Here is a 19237-nt window from a genome sequence, read left to right as displayed (position 1 = left end):
AATTTCCCTGGTGATAACCATTCATTCTTTTTATCATCTTCCAAATTCTATCAATGGGTGTTTGTATTCCCCTAGAGCAGGGGTGTCAAACTCGTTTTAGGTCAAGGGCCGGATTGGTCAAAATGCAGCTTCATGCGGGCCGGATCAGTCGGGCGCGTGCGAACACAGCTTTCTTTGCCTCCGTTTTTTCAGCCTGTTCTCATGTGTCTCAGTCTCTGCTATAACTACAAAGTGTTTCACTTCACAAATTCCGTTTCTTATGAAGAAGACTGCTGAGTAGCATTATTTTTATGATTGGTATTAACTTACAATCATAAGCTTCATATCGCCGGGCCATTAATAATTAAAATAATAGATCTATCTAAAATGATCTCGCGGGCCAGATATGGCCTGCGGGCCTTGAGTTTGATACCTATGCCCTAGAGTCACAAAACTTACTCCAATATTCCCATTTCGCCTTTCAAATTGCTTTTCTTACTATTGCTTGTGTCTTTTTATACTCAATTTTTTGAAGGTTTTGTGTCCACTTTAACATTCTAAATGCTCTATTACAATCTCTTATTAATTCCCCACATTCTTTTGTCCACCATTTTCTTTTTAGCTTGGTGTACTTACTGTTGCCACTGTCATTATTCTTTCTACAATTGTGTTATATAAAAGATCCACATCCTGATTGATTTAAAAATTCTGTTAATCTTAATCACTTATTTCTTTAAATTTTCACCAGTCATCCTTTTCAAATAGCCAGCGTTCCAGCACATTTTCTTCATCTATAACTATTTCTATTCGACATAATACAGAGTAATAATCACTGCCTGTTGTTGTTTCTTTAGAAATCTCCCATCTACACTTTCCTGCCAAAGGTACTGTAACTAATGTTAAATCGATTACTGATCCAGAACTTGCATTAAAATTTACTCTTGTCCTACTTCCACATCCCCATAGGCTAGTGTATGCACCCACCACAATTATAACATTTTACCTGTTCATCTTGTTTGCACTGCTCATCCATTATGTGCTCCTCCACGCCTCTGCCTTCCTTTACACACAGCCATCACGAACCCATATTTCTGACATTTATAACACCTAAGTGGTGGTGGAACATAGGCTCTGGTGGTGGCACATGAGTTCCATTGTTACTTTTTCTGGTAAGGTTGAACCCTAAAATGTTAATGTAACAGATGTGCTCTCAATCTTTTCTTCATTCCTCACTGCTTTCAATCTTTTTATTTCAATCCTCCTTTTGATACATTTCTTTAGTTCCTATAAGTTTTCATCGATTGGTATTCCCATTGTCACCCCTTCAACACCATTTTCCCCTAACACACTTTTCTATAACTCTCTTTTGCCAATATTTAGTACCTTCATAGCTTTGTCCCTCTGTTCTGGATTTTCACAAACAACCAACAGTGCTCCATTATGCAGAATCTTTGGCATATTTAAATTTCCTATTACCTTCTCTAGATTGTTAGTCAGTGGGGTTGGACACAATGTATTTACTTCACTCCCTTGTTTAAACCTAACCATTACTTAAATGTTCTTCAAGTCAATATTGTTCTCTATCATGATTATCATTTTCTCATTTATTTCCACTTTTCCTATCTGTCAGCACTTTCTTCCACTCCTTATGGTCTCTTACATCCTTCTTTTCTCTTCCACTACAATTATGAGCCATCCCAAACTGGGCACAGTTCAGATTATGTCCTGCTAGACTCTGTTCTCTAGTTCCAGTTCATCCAAATGGAGCTATCTCCTGGGTGTTTTCAGCATTTTTTAAAATTTCTCATTTCTGGAATCTGCAGCTTTATTGATTTTTCATTCCAAGAGCATAGCTCAGTCAAGAAGGTCATTAAATACGATATGGCAATATGGGGCTGAATAGCATCCAGATCAGCCGGGATGGAATGGTGGAGCAGACTCGATGGGCTGAATGGCATAATTCTGCTCATATGTCTTATGGTCGTTTGCAAGCAACACCTGCATCTCCTGTGAATGTATAAAAGATATATAAGTTAATATATAAATGTCTGTCTTGCCTCAATACTCTTGAGCACCAATTGAGTTTTATTGAGCGGCTGTTGAGCTTCATTGCAGCCCGTCTTCAACTCTGGTGTCTTTGTATTTTGCATATTGTCTTCAATCACTGCTTTCCTTTTTCTTTGGCTAGTTGGTGATACCAATAGTCTTAATTTAAGGAATGTACAAGAATGAAATAGTTTCGATTGCTCTCTCACTCTCCTTTTACCTAGAGAAGAGACCATGCCAATACTTTGTTTCTTTCTGTCCCACCCCAGTTTAACACTTTTAAAACCCATGTAGAAGAGCAAATTCCAGCACAGTACAGGTCTTTCGGCTCACAATGCTGTACCAACCTTTCAACCTACTCTTTGAGATCAATCTATCCTTTCTTTCCTTTCTACATTTTTTTATCATTCACGCGCCTGTCTGAGAGTTTATTTACATACCCCTAATGTATCTGTCTCTATTGCCACCCATGGCAGGGCATTCCATGCACCCACCACTCTATGTGTAAAGAACTTGCCTCTGACATTACGCCTGACACCCCCCCCTCCCCCTCAATTATACTTTCCTCCAATCACCTGCTCCCTGGTATTAGCTTTTTTCACCCTTCGGCAAAGTCTCTGTGTATCCACTTGATCCATGCCTCTTAATCATCTTGTGCACCTTTATCAAGTCACCGCTATGGAAATGAATAAACAGTTGATGTTTCGAGCCAAGACCCTTCTTTGGCCCAAAACGTCGACTGTTAAGTAGTTCCAGCAGTTTTTGTCTTTCTCCTCCCAATTCTCACATGATGTGCCGCCCTACCAACCATTTAAAATACTTCTTCCAGATGTTTGTTGTAATTCTTTCCCCACATCTTAACACTTCATAAGCATCATGGGGGAGTCTTTTATTTTACCAAGTAGAAGATTTTTGTTCAGATCAATATCCAGCAGAAGCTCCCTGAAACCTTGTTCTTGTCACTTCCTTCCTGTTAGTTAGGCATTCTGCAGGCAATTGAAACACAGAGTCATAGAGCAGTCATGGTCAATACAGAAACAGGCCCCTCAGCCCATCTAGTCTGTGCTGACTTGTTTTTCTGCCTGGTCCCATCTGCCCATACCTGGACCATACCTGTCTCGCCTATGTACTTTTCAAAGCTTAAGTAGAACTGCTGCTGTTGGCAGCTCGTTCTACACTTGCACCACCCTCTGAGTGAAGAAGTTCCCTCTCAGGTCCCCCTTAAACATTTCACCTTTCACCCTAAACCAATGATTTCTGGTTTCAGTCTCACCCAACCTCAGGGGAAAAGTGTGCATGTTCTCACCCTATGTGTCTCTCTTCATGGAGGGAATTCTCATTAGACTAACAGATAGTCTTTTGGGAAAAGAGAAGGAAGGAACCAGTGATGTACAGAAAAAAATATGAGCTGAGCTAACCAGAACACAGTCTTAAGCAAAGTATAGTTCAGGATATAAGTCTTTTACACAGACGGCAGTGAGTGCGTTGCCGGGGTAGTGGTAGAAGCAGATAGATTGGGGGCAGTTAAGAAATTCTTAACTGGATAGGTACATGGATGATAGAAAAATGGAGGGATATGTTAGAAGGAAGGGCTAGGTTGATCTCAGAGAAGATTTAAAAGGTCAGCATAATATCATAGGCTGAAAAGTCTATTATTTAATATTGAGTGTTCTTTGTATTTGTACATTTTATTAGTGACATCACATTGTAGATCTGTTTTGTTCCAAGGTGAAAACTGTGACTGACTGCAAGGATAAGTTAATAAGGGATTTCTGGAAAATACACATGAAATCAAGGAAGTGTCCAAACTGCAAGTAAGTGATGTGTTGGAAATAACATTTAAAAAAGATAAAATGTTAACAACACACACAAAATCCTTGAGGGTCCTGTCGAAGGGTCTCAGCCTGAAATGTCGACTGTACTTTTTTTTCATAGATGCTGCCTGGCCTGCTGAGGTCCTCCAGCATTTTGCGTGTGTTGTTTTGATTCGTACCATCTGCAGATTTTCTCTTGTTTGAGATAAAATGTTACTATTTTTGACTTAATGCACAAGATTTCTTCTGGAAGTGAAGGTGTTGAATGCGTTAGGAGCTAATCCTGAATCTTTTTAAAGCAAGACATGTAAATTCTCCTGCCTTAACATTAGCTCTTCAAAAATTCAAGGCTTGATTCAGTGCTTTCTACAAAATGATTTGACTTCAGTTGGAGGAATAGAAGTAATAGGCAAATTCTTGGCCATCATGGGGTCTGTTCCATGAGATAGAAGCAAATAATTGATTACCAGCTAAGCAATAAACTCTGCACAGATGATGAGGTTAAAATAGCTCTATTAGTACAGTTGCTGAGGGGAAAAAATTAAACTTGACATTAGGAAATTACTCCTGAAATCCCAGCTTAGAAACATAGGAACGAGGGGAAAGCTCTCCAGGAGCTGATCATGCCTATCCATAAGATGTACGAGGCCCTTTGGCCCTCCAAGTCTGCTCTACCATTTCATCATGGCTGATCCATTTCCCTCTCATACCCATTCTCCTGCCATCTTCCCATAACCTTTGACACCCCTTGTAATCTAGGATATTTCAACTTCCACTTTAAATATGCCTAATGACCTGACCTCCACAGCTACTTGTGGCAACAAATTCCACAGATTCATCACTCTCTGGCTAAAGAAATTCATCCTCATCTCAGTTCTAAATGGACGTCCCTCTATTCCAAGGCTGTACCCAGTGGTTCTAGACTCCCTCACCATAGGATACATCCTTTCCACATCCACTATTGAGGCCTTTCAACATTCAATAGGTTTCAATGAGATTCCCCTCCGCCCCCCCACATTCTACTAAATTTCAGTGAGTACAGGCCCAGACCCATTAAACGCTCCTCATACGATAATTCTTTCATTCCTGGAATCATTCTTGTGAACCTCTTCTGAACCCTCTCCAACGTCAACACATCCTTTCTTAGATAAGAGGCTCAAATGTTCACAATACTCCCAAAGGAAGGTGTCTGTCATTGATTGTTAATTCCCCTCTTTTGGTAGTGCCTGACCTGCTGAGTTCCTCCAGCATTTTTTGTGTGTTGCTCTGAATTTTTAGCCTCAGCAGAATTTCTTGCATTTATGTCTTTGTTGAAAGGCAGTCAGCTTGGCCTTGATTTCCTTGCTGAGGGAGAGAATTGCTATTTATACTGTGGTGGTTTTGTCTTGGAAATTGCCAGCAGCTCTTCAATTCTCTTTCAGAAGTGAATGATTCCTGTAGTATTTTAAGAAAGGAAATCTGCACTCCATGACCACTTTATTAGGTACACCTCGTTAATGTAGATATTTAATCAGCCAATCATATGGGAGCAACTCAGTGCATAAAAACATGCAGGGATGGTCAAGAGTTTAGTTGTTGTACAGACCAAACATCAGAATGGGGAAGAAATGTGATTAAGTGACCTTGACCACTTGGTAGGTGCTAAACGGGGTGGTTTGAGTATCTCAGAAACTACTGATCCCTGAGATTTTCATGCACAACAGTCACTAGAGTTTACGGAAAATGGTGCAATTAACAAAAAAAATCCAGTGAGTGGCAGCAGTTCTGTAGTCTAAAGTGTCTTGTTACTGAGAGAGAAGAATAGCCAGAAAGTTCAAGCTGACTGGAAGGCAGTAGTAATTCAAATAATCAAACTTTACAACAGTGGTGTGCAGAAGAGCATCTCTAAATGCAAATATGTTGAACCTTGAAGTGGATGGGTTACAGCAGCAGAAGACCATGAGCATATACTTAGTGGGGCCATCTTATTAGGTACAGGAGGTAGTATCTAATAAATTGGCCACGATTGTAAGTTGTTCTAGGACTAGGATTAAGCCGTATAATCTTGTTCGGTACCCTCCTTCACCGTGTGTGAGAGAGATGCAGTTGTGCACTTGGGGGAAAAAAGAATGTAATGGCGGCATGTGGCTGTGATGCTGAGTTTGATGGGGAGAATTGATGAGCCCATATCAATTTTACTTTGTGATTTCTCCTATCCAAACATCGAAGAAATAATTCCATGATCCGCTTGTGCAAGATGTAAGCATGTGGCCCAGGAAGAAATGCAGAAATGTGGTGTCTGAACTTGGGGCCATGGGTGTAAGGGAGGAGTTTTCATAGATGATCTGCAGGGTAAATCTGTCACACTTTTTAGTGGTATGTGGGTTAAAGTGCCACTGGAGCTGCTGGATTCAGAAATGGTGGCAGTATTTAAGAACTACCTGGGTGTTCAAGACTCAGAATACCATGCAATGGCAACAGGTATATGGGATTAGTATCATCAGGCATGATAGTCAGCAAAGAGATAGTGGAATGATGGGTCTGCTTCTATGAATATCAGATTCCTCAGATTTATATTGAAGGAAACAATAGTCAAAAGAATGATACTAAATATCTGAAGCAACACTTTAATTTAACCTTTCAGAATATTTAATTGAGATTCACAGATGTATCATTGTTTTATACTTTGGATAGAATGGCAGATGGAGTTTTTTTTTATAAAGCTTTGTTTTCTTTTTTGTAGAGCTGGAAAATCAATTATACGAAAGGAACACAATAGCAAACTCATCGTGACGTACCCCTCAGCTGCACTCAAAGTCAAGTCGAAAAAAAATACTGATACAGTAGTGCAAGCAAATGGAGGTAAAGCTCAATAAAACTAATCCGACCGTTGCATCTTTCACAGTTCACAAAAGTAAATGGGACAAGTGTGCCCTTAGTAATGTTAAGTGTCGAAGCTGGCTTCTCCATATCTCCAGTAGTGCAATGCTCTTCAAATGTAGTTTGTGTTGTGCTTTCTGTTCGTGATCTGCAGCTGCTGTGAGCCAGCCTTACAGCAGTTGGCGGATACAGACAGAAATCAAGTTACCCGAAGTTGTAGAATTTAATAATGAATTTGGAAAGCTGCAATGTGCTTGGTGGAAGATGAGGTGCTGCAACTCTTTCACGTTCCTGCTTCTCTCCCCCCAGCACGTCTCCAACCTTCACACTTCTCTATGTTTTTTTTTGTCCACCCTCATCCTACTATCCATCTGTTTCCCCAAACTAACCCCACCTCCCTTCCCCTCCCCTACCCGGCACAACCTGTCTGTTATCTTTCACCATCTGTAGTCCACCAGTCGCCTCAGGCTTCTATCTCACTGTTTTCCTATTTATACTGGCTGTCTCCCCTCTGCATTTAGACCTCTTGCAGAGATTTAACCTGAAACGTTGATAGCTTTCCTCACATGGCTGCTGCTCAGCCTGCTGAGTTCCTCCAGCAGACTGTTTGTTGCTATGAGGAGACCACAGACTGATTGGTTGAAGTGGAGTGAAGAATTAAAATGGGCTGGCAACAGGAAGCTCTGGGATCATCCCTTCAGTTGAGCGGAGGTGTACTGCCAAGTGATCACCCGTTCTGCGTTCGTCTTCTCCAATGCAGTGGAGACCATATTGTGAATACTGAATGCATTACATTGGAACAAGTGCAACTGAGTTGCTGCTTCACCTGGAAAGACTGCTGGGTCCCTGGTTGGTGGGAAGGGAAGAGATGAAATGACAACTATTGAATCGCCTGGGGTTTCAAGAGAAAGTGACGCAAGAAGGGGTGGAGGAAGGTCAATGAAAGCAGAAGAGTGGATCAGAGAACCTCTGATGCTCAGTCTGCATGAGCTTGCCTGGTGCCTCCCAGTACAATTCCCATCCCATTCCCACTCTGACTTAATGGTCTGTGTCTTCTGGTGCCGTTACTTCAAAGCTCAATGCAGTCTTGAGTTACAGCACCTCACCCCTCACCTCTCACCAGTGAACGTGGCAGCTCTCTGGACTTCACCTAGCCTGCTTTCTGGCGTTATCAGTTGTCCATCTGTAATACTGGCTAAGCTTGCTTGTTGCTTTGTTTTCTTTGGGAGCTGAGGGTTTGTGTGGCCTGACCTGCTGTGCATGACCTTCTGCTCTGCGTTTCACAACCCCCACATGCAATTGTCTATGTTCTCACTCTCTAACTGTTCCATTAACTCATTAACAAGGTACTCTTATTTATAGCTTATCCTCATGGTCAGACAAATTCTACTCCATCAGAGACATCCCCCTCCCTCCCTGCAGTTCAACAAGCTTCTTTAGACTTTCACCTGAAAAAGTGGGCCTGTTTCTTTCCCCACAGATGCAGCCTGGTTGTTGAATATTTCCAGTAATTTAACTTGACAGCAGCTGTAGCATTGTGTTTCATCTCTGTCTGATGTGAGCAATCTCCAACAATTAAATAACGCCCCTACATCCAGGTACTCCCATCTGGAGAAACATCCTCTCGATAGAAGGCCTGAACAGACTAGATATGGCAAAATTATTTCCCGTGGTAGGGGAGTCTAGGACAAGAGAGCATGACTTCAGAATTGAAGGACATTCATTTAGAACTGAGATGCGGAGAAATTACTTTAGTCAGAGGGTGGTAAATCTGTGGAATTTGTTGCCACAAGCGGCTGTGGAGGCCAAGTCATTGGGTGTATTTAAGGCAGAGATAGATAGGTTCTTGATCAGCCAGGGCATCGAAGGGTATGGGGAGAAAGCAGGGGAGTGGGGATGACTGGAAGAATTGGATCAGCCCATGATTGAATGGCGGAGTGTCTCGATGGGCCAAATGACCTACTTCAGCTCCCATACCTTATGGTCGATATTCACCCTGTCAATCCCCTGCAATCTTAAATAAGATCGTCCAGATCACTTCCCCTTCTTTCAAACTCAAAAGAACATAGGTCAAACCTATTGTGCTTGCCTTGGTATAGCATCTCCTTTATCACAGAAATCAACTCTGTGAGCTGCCTCTGCACTGCTGTGAATTCATTTATATCTTTCCTTAAAGGAGGCGATCCAACCTGTACCCAGTAACCCAGGTGTTGTTTAACCAGTATCCAATAGACTTGCAGCAAAATTTCCTCAGATTTATGCTCCATGCTCCTTGTAATGAAGCTCATCTTCCATTTACATTCCTAAATACCTGGCACAGCACATCTGCACGGTGACGTTCTGTGCATCTCGAGATCTTTTTCCATGCAACACTTTGTAGACTCACTTGGTTTAAATATAATTTGCCACATGCTTTCTTCCTTGCATTTCTTCACATTGTACCCCATTGCTGTCAACTTGCATAGTTGCTTGATCTGCCTCTATACTTTTTGCAGGCTTTTTGTGTCTCACACACAATTTGCCTACTACCCTCCCTTTGTATCATCAGCATATTTGTTGGCAACAATATATTCAAACCATTAATAAGAATAATTAGTTGAGGGCTCAGCTCCGTTCTTCATGGCGTCAGTTACCAGATTGCAAATAATCTATTTATCCTGATTCTCTGCTTTATATTGGCCGTGCCTCTTTCTGCCAATATATCACCCCGCTTTGTGCATCCTTGTGCTATAATTTTTTACGTGGCATGTTATCAATTGCTTTTCGTCAATCTGAGCGTGCTAACTCCACTTGTTCACTTTTATCCACTCTGTTATTCACCCTCAAAGTAGTTTAACCGATTTATCAAACATGATTTCACTTGTGGGATGTATTTTGGTGCCCAGAAAGCTTAAAAACTGCGAATTCTTTTAGTGGTCCTTGTGTGTATTTTTTAATGATCTCATCACGCTTTTAAAAATTATTTTAACACGCTTTTAAGTAAGCATTTAATTTTTTATTATCTTTTGCTGAGGTCTTGATGATTCACTCTTTGGAAAACGAGGGTTCCTGACACCTATCACTGCAAAAGACCATGTGATGGAACTGTGGAACAACGATGGTAAATATTTGTCCCAAGTGTCGACCGTTCATTCCTCTCCATAGATCCTTTTGAGTTCCTCCAGCATTTTGTATGTGTTACTCTGGATTTCCAGCATCTGTAGAATGTCTTGTATTTACGATTTGTGATTACAATGCACTTCAGGAGATTTGAACCATGTTATAATTGTTTGAATAAGTTGGCTGGAGAAAATTTCGTAGAGAGGAATGAAAACAGAAGTGATAATACAGGCCATCCCCTGATGTTGAACAAGTCCTGTTTTTAAAGATGCCCATCATTTAGAACTTAAAACAAGAGTCTCTCAGTATGGTAACTATACCTCCACAGCATTGTAATGAATAGGATCGAAAGCAGATATGGCTGATAAGCAACACACACAAAATGCTGGAGGAACTCAGCGGGCCAGGCAGCATTTATGGAAAAGAGTACAGCTGACATTTCGGTCCAAGACCCTTCAGGCTGATAAGAATGGACAATTACTAAAAGTGGAGAGAGGGGAAACTAGTTCTGCTGCTCGTAGGAACAAATCAAACATACACTGGGCCTTGGAACTTAATATTACAGGAGTTTATTTATACTCTATGTATGGTTGCCGTAAATTAGGCCAGTGTGGAATTCTGATTGAAGGGTAAAGCTGTTGTTATTTTTCAGATGCATTCATTCTTGCTGTTTCAGTGTTGGTTTTACTCTAGTGGCCAGCGCCCACTTTGTATTAGAATTAGAAGCTTGAGGTTGTGATGTCCATGCTAAGGAATTTAATGCTTTCCTCTTGGTTGGATGGGAAACATGCATGCATCTTGCTCACCCCGACCCCAAAACCTGGTTTCTTCCCCCTCCTCTGCCCTCTTGTCCATCACTGACACATCTTCTCACTGGTTCTCCTCCCCTCCTGTACCCATCTCCCTCCCTGATTCTGTGCTCCACCTTCCTGTCCTATCAGATTCCATCATCTTCTGTCCTTAGTCACCTCCACCTGTTATCTCCCAGCTTACATTGGAATTTCAACTCTGTATGAAATTTAGCTCCCTGCTTAACCCACTGATCAGGGTCCTGTGAAGCCATGGTAGCAGATGTGGATGGTTGTATGAGCAGTTGGTACATATCACAAGTCCTGGTAATGCGACGACTGATGCCAGACAATCTCTGAAGAGTATTGATAAAAGTTGGGATCACCCATCTTTGAAAGACACTGCCCAAAAGAAGGCAATGGCAAACCACTTCTGCAGAAATATTGGCCAAGAACAATCATGCTAGTGGAAAGACCATGATCGCCCACATCACAACACATGGCACATAATGTGCCACCAGTCTATCTATTGCTTACTCCTATTGCTCTGGTGCATCACTTTATGCTGTCTGTCTTCCCATCTTTCAGTGCAGATGAAGGGTCTTAACCAAAATGTTGACTGTCCATTTCCCCCTGTGGATGCTGCCCTACCCCCTAAGTTGTTCCATTATCTTGTATGATGCACAGTACAGGTTGTGTTTAATGCACAACTCCCAGTGTGTTGCTCTTCCTTGTGGTCTTAATGCACCAATAAAATAGGCCTACTCGGCTCATTGTCCTGTGGTTGAATGAAATTCACAACTATGCCAAAATAACACATTGGGTACGATATTGGGATGTCCATATTCAGCTTTGGGGCCCTCGAAGCAAGTGTAGATAGGAGACTTTCCTCATGAGGAGCCTCTAAACATAAGGACTGTTTATTCCTCTCCATAGATGCAGGAAATCCAGAGTAACACACAAAATACTGGAAGAGCTCAGCACTTTGTGTGTGTGTTACTCTGGATCTCCAGCATCTACAGAATCTCTTTCGTTTAGGAAACTTTCCTTTTGTCTCTCTCTGGTTCATTTTAGCTGTCAAGTATATGCCTAGAGTGCTCCCTATTTTAGGCAGATACAACTGTGACACTTGCATCCAAAACTAGTTCAAAAATAACCTTGCTATACTACTTACACATGGTGAGGGAGAGAAGGCCTTGAGAATAATGACAAAATATGTATCAATGCCCTAATTAAAATCGATTCATTATTTCAATTAGGCTTCTTCTTGAAGTATCTATTTCCTGGTTTGAAAATGCACGGAGATTCAAAGTCCAGCTGGAACCTCGACATGTTTTTCCTTGATCTTCTCGTTGTTCCTCCTTCCAGGTAAGATTATCTCCAAAAGGGAACTTGTCTTGCAGATTGCATTATTACATCTTAAAGTAGAGCTGAATTTAACCATTCTATGGCACATTAAAGATATATTATTGACAAATTTGTGGAATATTTTAACTGTTGGGAGTAATTTTTATTGTGATGAAGAAATAGAACTTTACTCATGTTATATTTGTATAAAATGTCTCATGGTTTGGGTATCCTTATGAATATATGTGGCAGATTTCGTCCAATTAATCGGCTCGGAGACCAGATGTTCACCAATGGGCAAACTGTAAATCTACAAGCAGTGATGAAAGATGTCCAAGTGATACATAAGCTACTGACCTTAATAGCACAGGAACAGGTGAAGCCCGAACAGCCTAATCAGACTGAGGAGATAGCAACACCGGTAAGAAAGGAGTTGTTATTTTAAGTTATGTAAATGAAAGTCAGTTACTGTTTGTCTTGACTATGTGTACTTATGGATATCAATGACTGGTGTTTCTCATGTACAAAAAGACATGGTTCAAATGTTTTAGAATATCCTTTTTAAGATCATTTGTAGCTGAAAACAGATGAAGATTCCAATACATGTGAAATGCTGGAGGAACTCAGCAGGCCTGGCAGCACTTGTAGAGAAAAGTACAGTCGACGTTTTGGGCTGAGACCCTTTGGCAGGACTGGGGGACAAAAAGATGAGGAGTAGATTTAAAAGTGGGGAGGGGAGAGGGAAACTCAAGGTGATAGGTGAAACTGGGAGGGGTGAAGTAAAGAGCTGGGAAGTTGATTGGTGAAAGAGATACAAGTCTGGAGAAGGGGGAACCTAATAGGAGAGGAAGAAGGAAAAGGGAGGAGGAGCTCCCCCTACCCTCTCCTTCACTATTCCCCATCCCTTTCTCCCTCTCTCATCTTATCATCTTGCCTTCCCATCTCCTCCCTCTGGTGCTCCTCTCTGCTTTTCTTTCTTCCATGGCCTTCTTTCCTCTTTCACTTTCGATCCTGTGCATTGGAGCCTCGATAATAGGGTGAGATGCGACTAGTTTGAATAGTCTTTACAGAACATCTGCAGAGATTTGCTAGAATCTTTGGTGACATTACCAAGTCTCCTTAAACTCCTAATAAAGTATAGCCACTTGCGTGCCTACTATGTGGTTGTGTCTTTGTGATGTTTCATGTCTCAATGCTCTAGCATTGTTTTATTTCTTTTATTTATTCTTCTTCCTGTTTCTCTCTCCTCTAGACATATCAGTTAATTAACAAGCTTTCAACATCCTTTCTTACCACCATGTCTTTCTTGCTCTCCATGCTGTTACAGCATATTCTCTGTTTTCTCCACCTTTTCCCAAACACTGATTTGTGATTTCTAACTTTTCCTCAGCAGTTCCCTGACCTGAAACGTTGCTTGCTTTTTTCTCTCTCTGTAGAAGCTGCCTGACTTGGTGATTGTTTTCAAAAATAAAAGCTGGAAGTTCTGAGGACACTCAGTAGGTGGGTGGCCTCTGGAGAGAAAAATAGAATGAACGTTTAAGGTCGATTTCTTTTTCAAATGAAATTTCGCTCTTTCCGTACCTGATGCAATATATTCAAGGTACTGAGAGAATGATGAATCACAATTCTTGTTGCATCCTGAAATCTTTATGTACCCCAGGCTATGGTCTTGAACTCTCTCTCCCCTATAGCACTGACTTGATCAACCTCAAATTATGAATGTCCAGTCCCTATACCCCTCCACCACCACTCTCCTCCGTCTGGCAGAACTTGTCCTCACTCTTAATAATTTCCCCTTTGGCTCTTTCCACTTTATTCAAAAAAAGGTGTAACTGTGAGCACTCGGAAGGGTCCTAACTATGCCTACCTCTTTGTCGGCTACATGGCACTTTCTATGTTCCAAGCCTACGCTGGTATCACTCCCCAACCTTTCCTACGCTGTATCAACAACTGCATTGGCGCTGCTTCCTGCACCCATGCAGAGCTCGTCAACTTCATCAACTTTGCCTCCAACTTCCACCCTGTCCTCAAATTTACCTGGTCTATTTCTGACACCTCCCTCCCCTTTCTCGATCTCTCTGTCTTTTCCTCTGGAGACAGCTTGTCCACTGATGTCTGTTTATAAACCCACTGACTCTCACAGTTACTTGGACGATACCACCTCCTCACCCTGTTGCTTGTAAAAATACCACCCCCTCTCTCAATTCCTCTGTCTCTGCTCTCAGGATGAGGCTTTCCTTTCCAGAACTAGGGAGACGTCCTCCTCCTCCAAAGAATGGGCTTCCCTTACACCACCGTCAATGCTGCCCTCAACCGCATCTCTTCCATTTTGAGTGTGCCTGCCTTCAACCCATCTTCCTGCCACCCCAACCGGGATAGGGATCCTCCTGTCCTCACCTTCTACCCCACCAGTCCTCGCATCCAGCACATAATTCTCCGCAACTTCCGTCATCTTCAGCGAAACCCCACCACCAAGTACATCTTTCTCTCCATCCCCCCACCCCCCCCCAACTTTCTGCTTTCCACAGGGATCGCTCCCTGCTCCACTCACTTCTCCATTCTTCCCTCCACATTGATCTCCCTCCTAGCACTTGTTGTTGTAAGCGGAACAAGTGCTATACCTCCCCCTACACCTCCTCCCTCTCTACTATTCAGGACCCCAAACAATTCTTCCAGGTGAGGCGGCACTTCACCCGTGAGTCAGTTGGGGTCATCTACTGTATCCGGTGCTCCTGGTGTGGCCTCCTGCATATCAGTGAGACCCAACGCAGATTGGGATGCTGCTTCACCTAACGCCCACGCTCCATCTGCCAGAAATGTGGGATCTCCCTGTAGCCACCCATTTTAATTCTACTTCCCATTCCTACATGTCAGTCCATGGCCTCCTTATGTTGCAATGAGGCCACACTCAGGTTGGAGGAGCAACACCTTATATTCTGTCTGGGTAGCCTCCAACCTGATGGCAAGAACATCGATTTCTCCAACTTCTGGTAATGCTCCCCCACCATTCTTCATTCCCATTTCCCCCTCTCACCTATCTCTTACCTGCCCATCACCTCCCCGTGGTGGTCCTCCCCCTTTTCTTTCTTCCATGGCCTTCTGTCCTCTCCTATCAGATTCCCCCCTTTTCCAGCCTTTCACGAATCAACTTCCCAGCTTTTCACTTCAGCCCTCCCCACCCTCCTAACCAGGTTTCCTATCACCTTGTGCTTCTTCTTCCCCTCCCCCCACTTTCTTCTGACTCCTCACCTAATTTTCCAGTCCTGATGAAGGGTCTCAGCCCAAAACATTGGCTGTACTCTTTTTCCATAGATGCTGCCTGGCCTGCTGAGTTCCTTCAGCATTTTGTGTCTGTTGCTTGGATTTCCAGCATCTGCAGATTTTAAGGAGAAGCGCTGTCAACGTTTCGGACCGAGACATCGACAGTGCTTCTCCTATAGGTGCTGCCTAGCCTGCTGTGTTCCACCAGCATTTTATATGTGTTGTTGTTTGAATTTCCAGCATCTGCAGATTTCCTCGTGTTCGTAGCTGCAGATTTTCTCTTGTTTGTGATTGGACTACCTCAAATCTGTCTTGGTTAGTTCTGATGTAACCTTATTGACCCAAATCATAAATTTTCCTCTGCATGGGTGGTACCTGACCTACTGAGTATTTGCAGCGATTTTCTGTTTTAACAGAAGTAAATTTATCAGTCTGTGCTACTTGAGCAAACCTTTTTACAAATTTCTACCTGATTTGTTTACACTGGTACCAAAGCTTCTTTCTAGTTATAATTTAATTAACTCCATTTAACCAGCTTGCAATTTGACCTCGTGTCTTGAGTCATTAACCCAATACTCTAGATGAGTTGTCAAGTGAGGTAAACGTTACACTTCCATGTTGCTTGAGATGAGGGAAGGCAGAGCAATGCAGACAGAGAGGGATACATGTTCAGCAGAGAGAAGATGACATACTGCGTTATAAGCACTGTGCTGTTGCACTTTCAGGTAGAAGACACCTCATCCAGGATTGACCTTTCCTTCTTAGCGGGCATTTCTGGCCAGACACTGACAGACAAACTCTACAGTGCCTGGATTTACCTTCAGAGCCACGTTAATATTGTTTTTGACAGTGATATGGATAAGCTGATCACTGACAAATTTCCAGGTATTCGGCAGGTAAGCTACAGTTTTAAGCTTGGTTGCATCTTCCTTCATTCATGTTTACCTGTTTAATTGGATTGTTGCTCATTTGCACTGTATGTAGTGTTGATTATTGCTGTGTCTAAAATTCTCCCAGGACTTCAGTATATTATCATTTTGGTAATTGTAACCTTCAAACATCCATCTGTTTTCACTGTTATTTAAAACATTAATGTTGTTGTGAGTCAGGGCTTTCAGACTGATCCGAAAAGAAATTTCTTCACCCAGAAAGTCAGTAGTGACTTTTCAGAATTCTTCACCCGAAGATGCTGTGGAATGCCGGTTGTCAAATGTGTTCCCCAGGGTAATTAGGAGATTGGTAGATTTTTGGATATTGAGAAATAATAGGATTAGTGCTGGGAGCAGGCTATTTAGCTAAAATCAATTGATTGACAGATTCAGACCAAAATTATATTAGTAATGGTCAATGTTTTTTAGATTGGGAAGTGCATCTGTATTAAGGGTGTGATCCCTTTATGCTGCATGGTTCTCTTTTCCTTACCATGGAATATTTTCTTTTAAGAAGCATTGTAATTTTTTTAAAGAAAGCTTTGATGATTTAATGATGATGTACACTTTAAAACATCCATAATGTTCCATGGCTTGTATAGATTCTGTAGGTCACTTTAAAATGAATCTTTGCTGAATGTTTCCCATCCTAAAGTTTATCATGAACATTTAAGTGAAGGTAGTTCTGTACTCTCCTGGCTGACATATATATGGTAGCATGCCCCACCAGTCCGTGCTGCCATTTCTGCTCTTTGTATGTCATTCAGAACAACTCGTTCTTACTTAAATGACTGTCCATTTAAACTTTCAATTTCACCCATTTTCTTTGCAAGTTCCACACCACTGAGTAAAGGGATTTCTTAATACTTGATGATTATTTTTATATTCACATCTGTACTTGTGTTCATGCCCTCAAGTGAAAACTATTTTTTCATATCTCTATTAACGCACTTTTAATAATGCTGAAGAGCTCAGTCAGGTCATCTCTTTTTCATGAATAATAGAATCCCAGTCTACTAATCCTGTCCTGCTGCTGAACTCTTATCTCAGCACCATTGCTATTACCTCTGTATCTTCGTAATATGACGATGCTTTTGGATTTAGAGGGTTATGCAGGTTTTGGTCTAGGTGTAGTTTGATGGGACTAAACAGAGTAACAGTATAACATGGATTAGATGAGCCAATAGGTCTGTTTCTGCCCTAAGGTGCTTTGTGATTGTAGTCTACTGAGGCTTAACGTTGCTGGAGGAAGGATGAACATAGAGGAGTATTTAGGCTTGTTGCCCTGGGTAACGAAGGGGGGAAGTAATTACTGATTCTCATCCAGTGGACTCTGCTGGCAATCTACATGTTTGGATAGTGGATGAATGATTATGATATGCTTCATGGAGCTGTATGAAATAAATGACATCTAATACAGAGAAGTGCGAATGAAATGCTCTGACAGAAAGGCAAGGTCAAAGTAAATTTTATTATTAAAGTATATATATGTTACTGTATGCAACCCTGAGAACAGGGGACAGTATAGACTGAACGGCACAGTGCTGAAGGATGTACAAAGACAGTGAAATCTGGGTGAATGCATGCATAAATCTTTGAAATTGGCAGTTGACATGTTGAGAATGTGGCAAGTGAAGTGCCTTTTTAATTCCTGGAGTTCATAAGCATTGTATGCAGTAAAAGCAGGGAAGTTGGGTGGTACTTTCATTCAGCACTTGTTAGGGCACTCCTAGGGTATTCCATCCAATTCTAGTTACCTAACTTCAGGATAAACAAATGTTCAAGGGAAGATGTAGAAAAGACTTGAGGGGAATGGTTAAATGGATGAGGGAATTCTGCTGCAGGGTTAGCCCGGTTAAGCAGTTTAGTCCTTGGAGCAAAGAAAGATTTGTTTAGAAACCCTGGGAAAAGGAAATCTGTTCATTTTATCATTTGGTTCAAGGACCAGACAATGTTAATTTAAAATTGTATAATAGTAACAAGGGAAATTGAGAAAAATATAAGTTTAGTAGAGTGTAGTTCATGGAGGCAGAGTCAATTGAAGTTTTAAGGAAAAATAAAATCCATTGTCTTATGAGAAGTGAGGAAGCAGTGGTTCTGATGGCATACCCATACTAGAAGCTGATACAGACTCGATGGGCTCAGTGGTCTCCAGTGATGTTCTGTTTCTCTTGTTTCAATGGCTAAGTAGTCCTCATTCATTCAATGGCCTTCTGTCTCTGAGTTCCTACCATCAATATCCTTGGCGTCACCTTTGACCAGAAACTCACTGGACTAACTGCATGCATGACCGGGCTACAATACAGGTCCGAAGCTGCATACCTTGTGACAGATGCCCTGTCTTGCAGCACAAAGGTAATCTGTTACCTACAACGAAAAAGGCAGGAGCATGATGTCAAAACACTCTCCACTTCCTAGATGAATGTAGCATCAACAACAGCTCTCGGCTGTATTAACATCCAGGCCAAGCCATTAGTAACAATACAAGATGCTGGAGGAACTCAGCAAGTCAGGTAACATCCATGCGTAACCCCCTGGGTCGCCTCAGGCTCGCTCAGCTCGTTCTCGTCTAGGGGGAGCAGCCTTCGGCCCTGCCAGACTGGGTAATCAGCTGGTGTGGATGCTGTGTGATGTCCCCGCCTCACCCAAAAACAGACAGTACACCATATGCGATTAAATGAGTACAATTTATAAAGGTTATTATAACTAAGTGATTAATAACGATACAGTATGTATGAAGAAAAAGAAAATAAAGAAAAGGCACCAACTTATCAAAGTCCAAACCACTTCGTGCACAACCGTTGGAGCTCAATTACTGAAGTCTTCTGGCCACCATTCGATCCCCTCCGAACTCCTCGACTCGCAGCTCAGGACCATCCGAAGTGGTCAACCAAGCACATCAGGCTTCATCTCCTCTCCTCAGGGTACCTCCTGGCCTTGGACCCCCGCTTGGGGTCCGTTCCTCGCCCAATTTACAGCATTGTGTCCGTTCTCTCTCACCCCCTTGTGCTGATCTCCCCAAAAGGTCACCGACAATAGCTTACAGACTCAGAAGAAAGAACAACATTAATCCCAATTGGTTTACAAAGGAATACAATTCTCGTTATCAGTAAAT

At 42.0% G+C, this 19237-nt stretch overlaps 1 protein-coding gene across 3 annotated transcripts in view; it reads left to right on the top strand.

Annotated features, from left to right (window-relative positions):
* The window catches only part of polr1a (RNA polymerase I subunit A), a 231470-nt gene that overhangs the window by 47802 nt on the left and 164431 nt on the right, over positions 1 to 19237 (top strand). For all 3 annotated transcript variants that reach the window (XM_059965629.1, XM_059965628.1, XM_059965627.1), the window contains exons 5-10: positions 3754 to 3839; positions 6562 to 6680; positions 9712 to 9798; positions 11845 to 11953; positions 12185 to 12353; positions 15919 to 16089. In XM_059965629.1, the coding sequence (XP_059821612.1) occupies positions 3754 to 3839; positions 6562 to 6680; positions 9712 to 9798; positions 11845 to 11953; positions 12185 to 12353; positions 15919 to 16089 (741 nt within the window). The remainder of the gene's footprint in view (positions 1 to 3753; positions 3840 to 6561; positions 6681 to 9711; positions 9799 to 11844; positions 11954 to 12184; positions 12354 to 15918; positions 16090 to 19237) is intronic.

This window comes from Hypanus sabinus, chromosome 3 (genome assembly GCF_030144855.1).
Source record: "Hypanus sabinus isolate sHypSab1 chromosome 3, sHypSab1.hap1, whole genome shotgun sequence".
NCBI lineage: Eukaryota > Metazoa > Chordata > Chondrichthyes > Myliobatiformes > Dasyatidae > Hypanus > Hypanus sabinus.
This window is presented reverse-complemented; position numbering and strand designations above follow the sequence as displayed.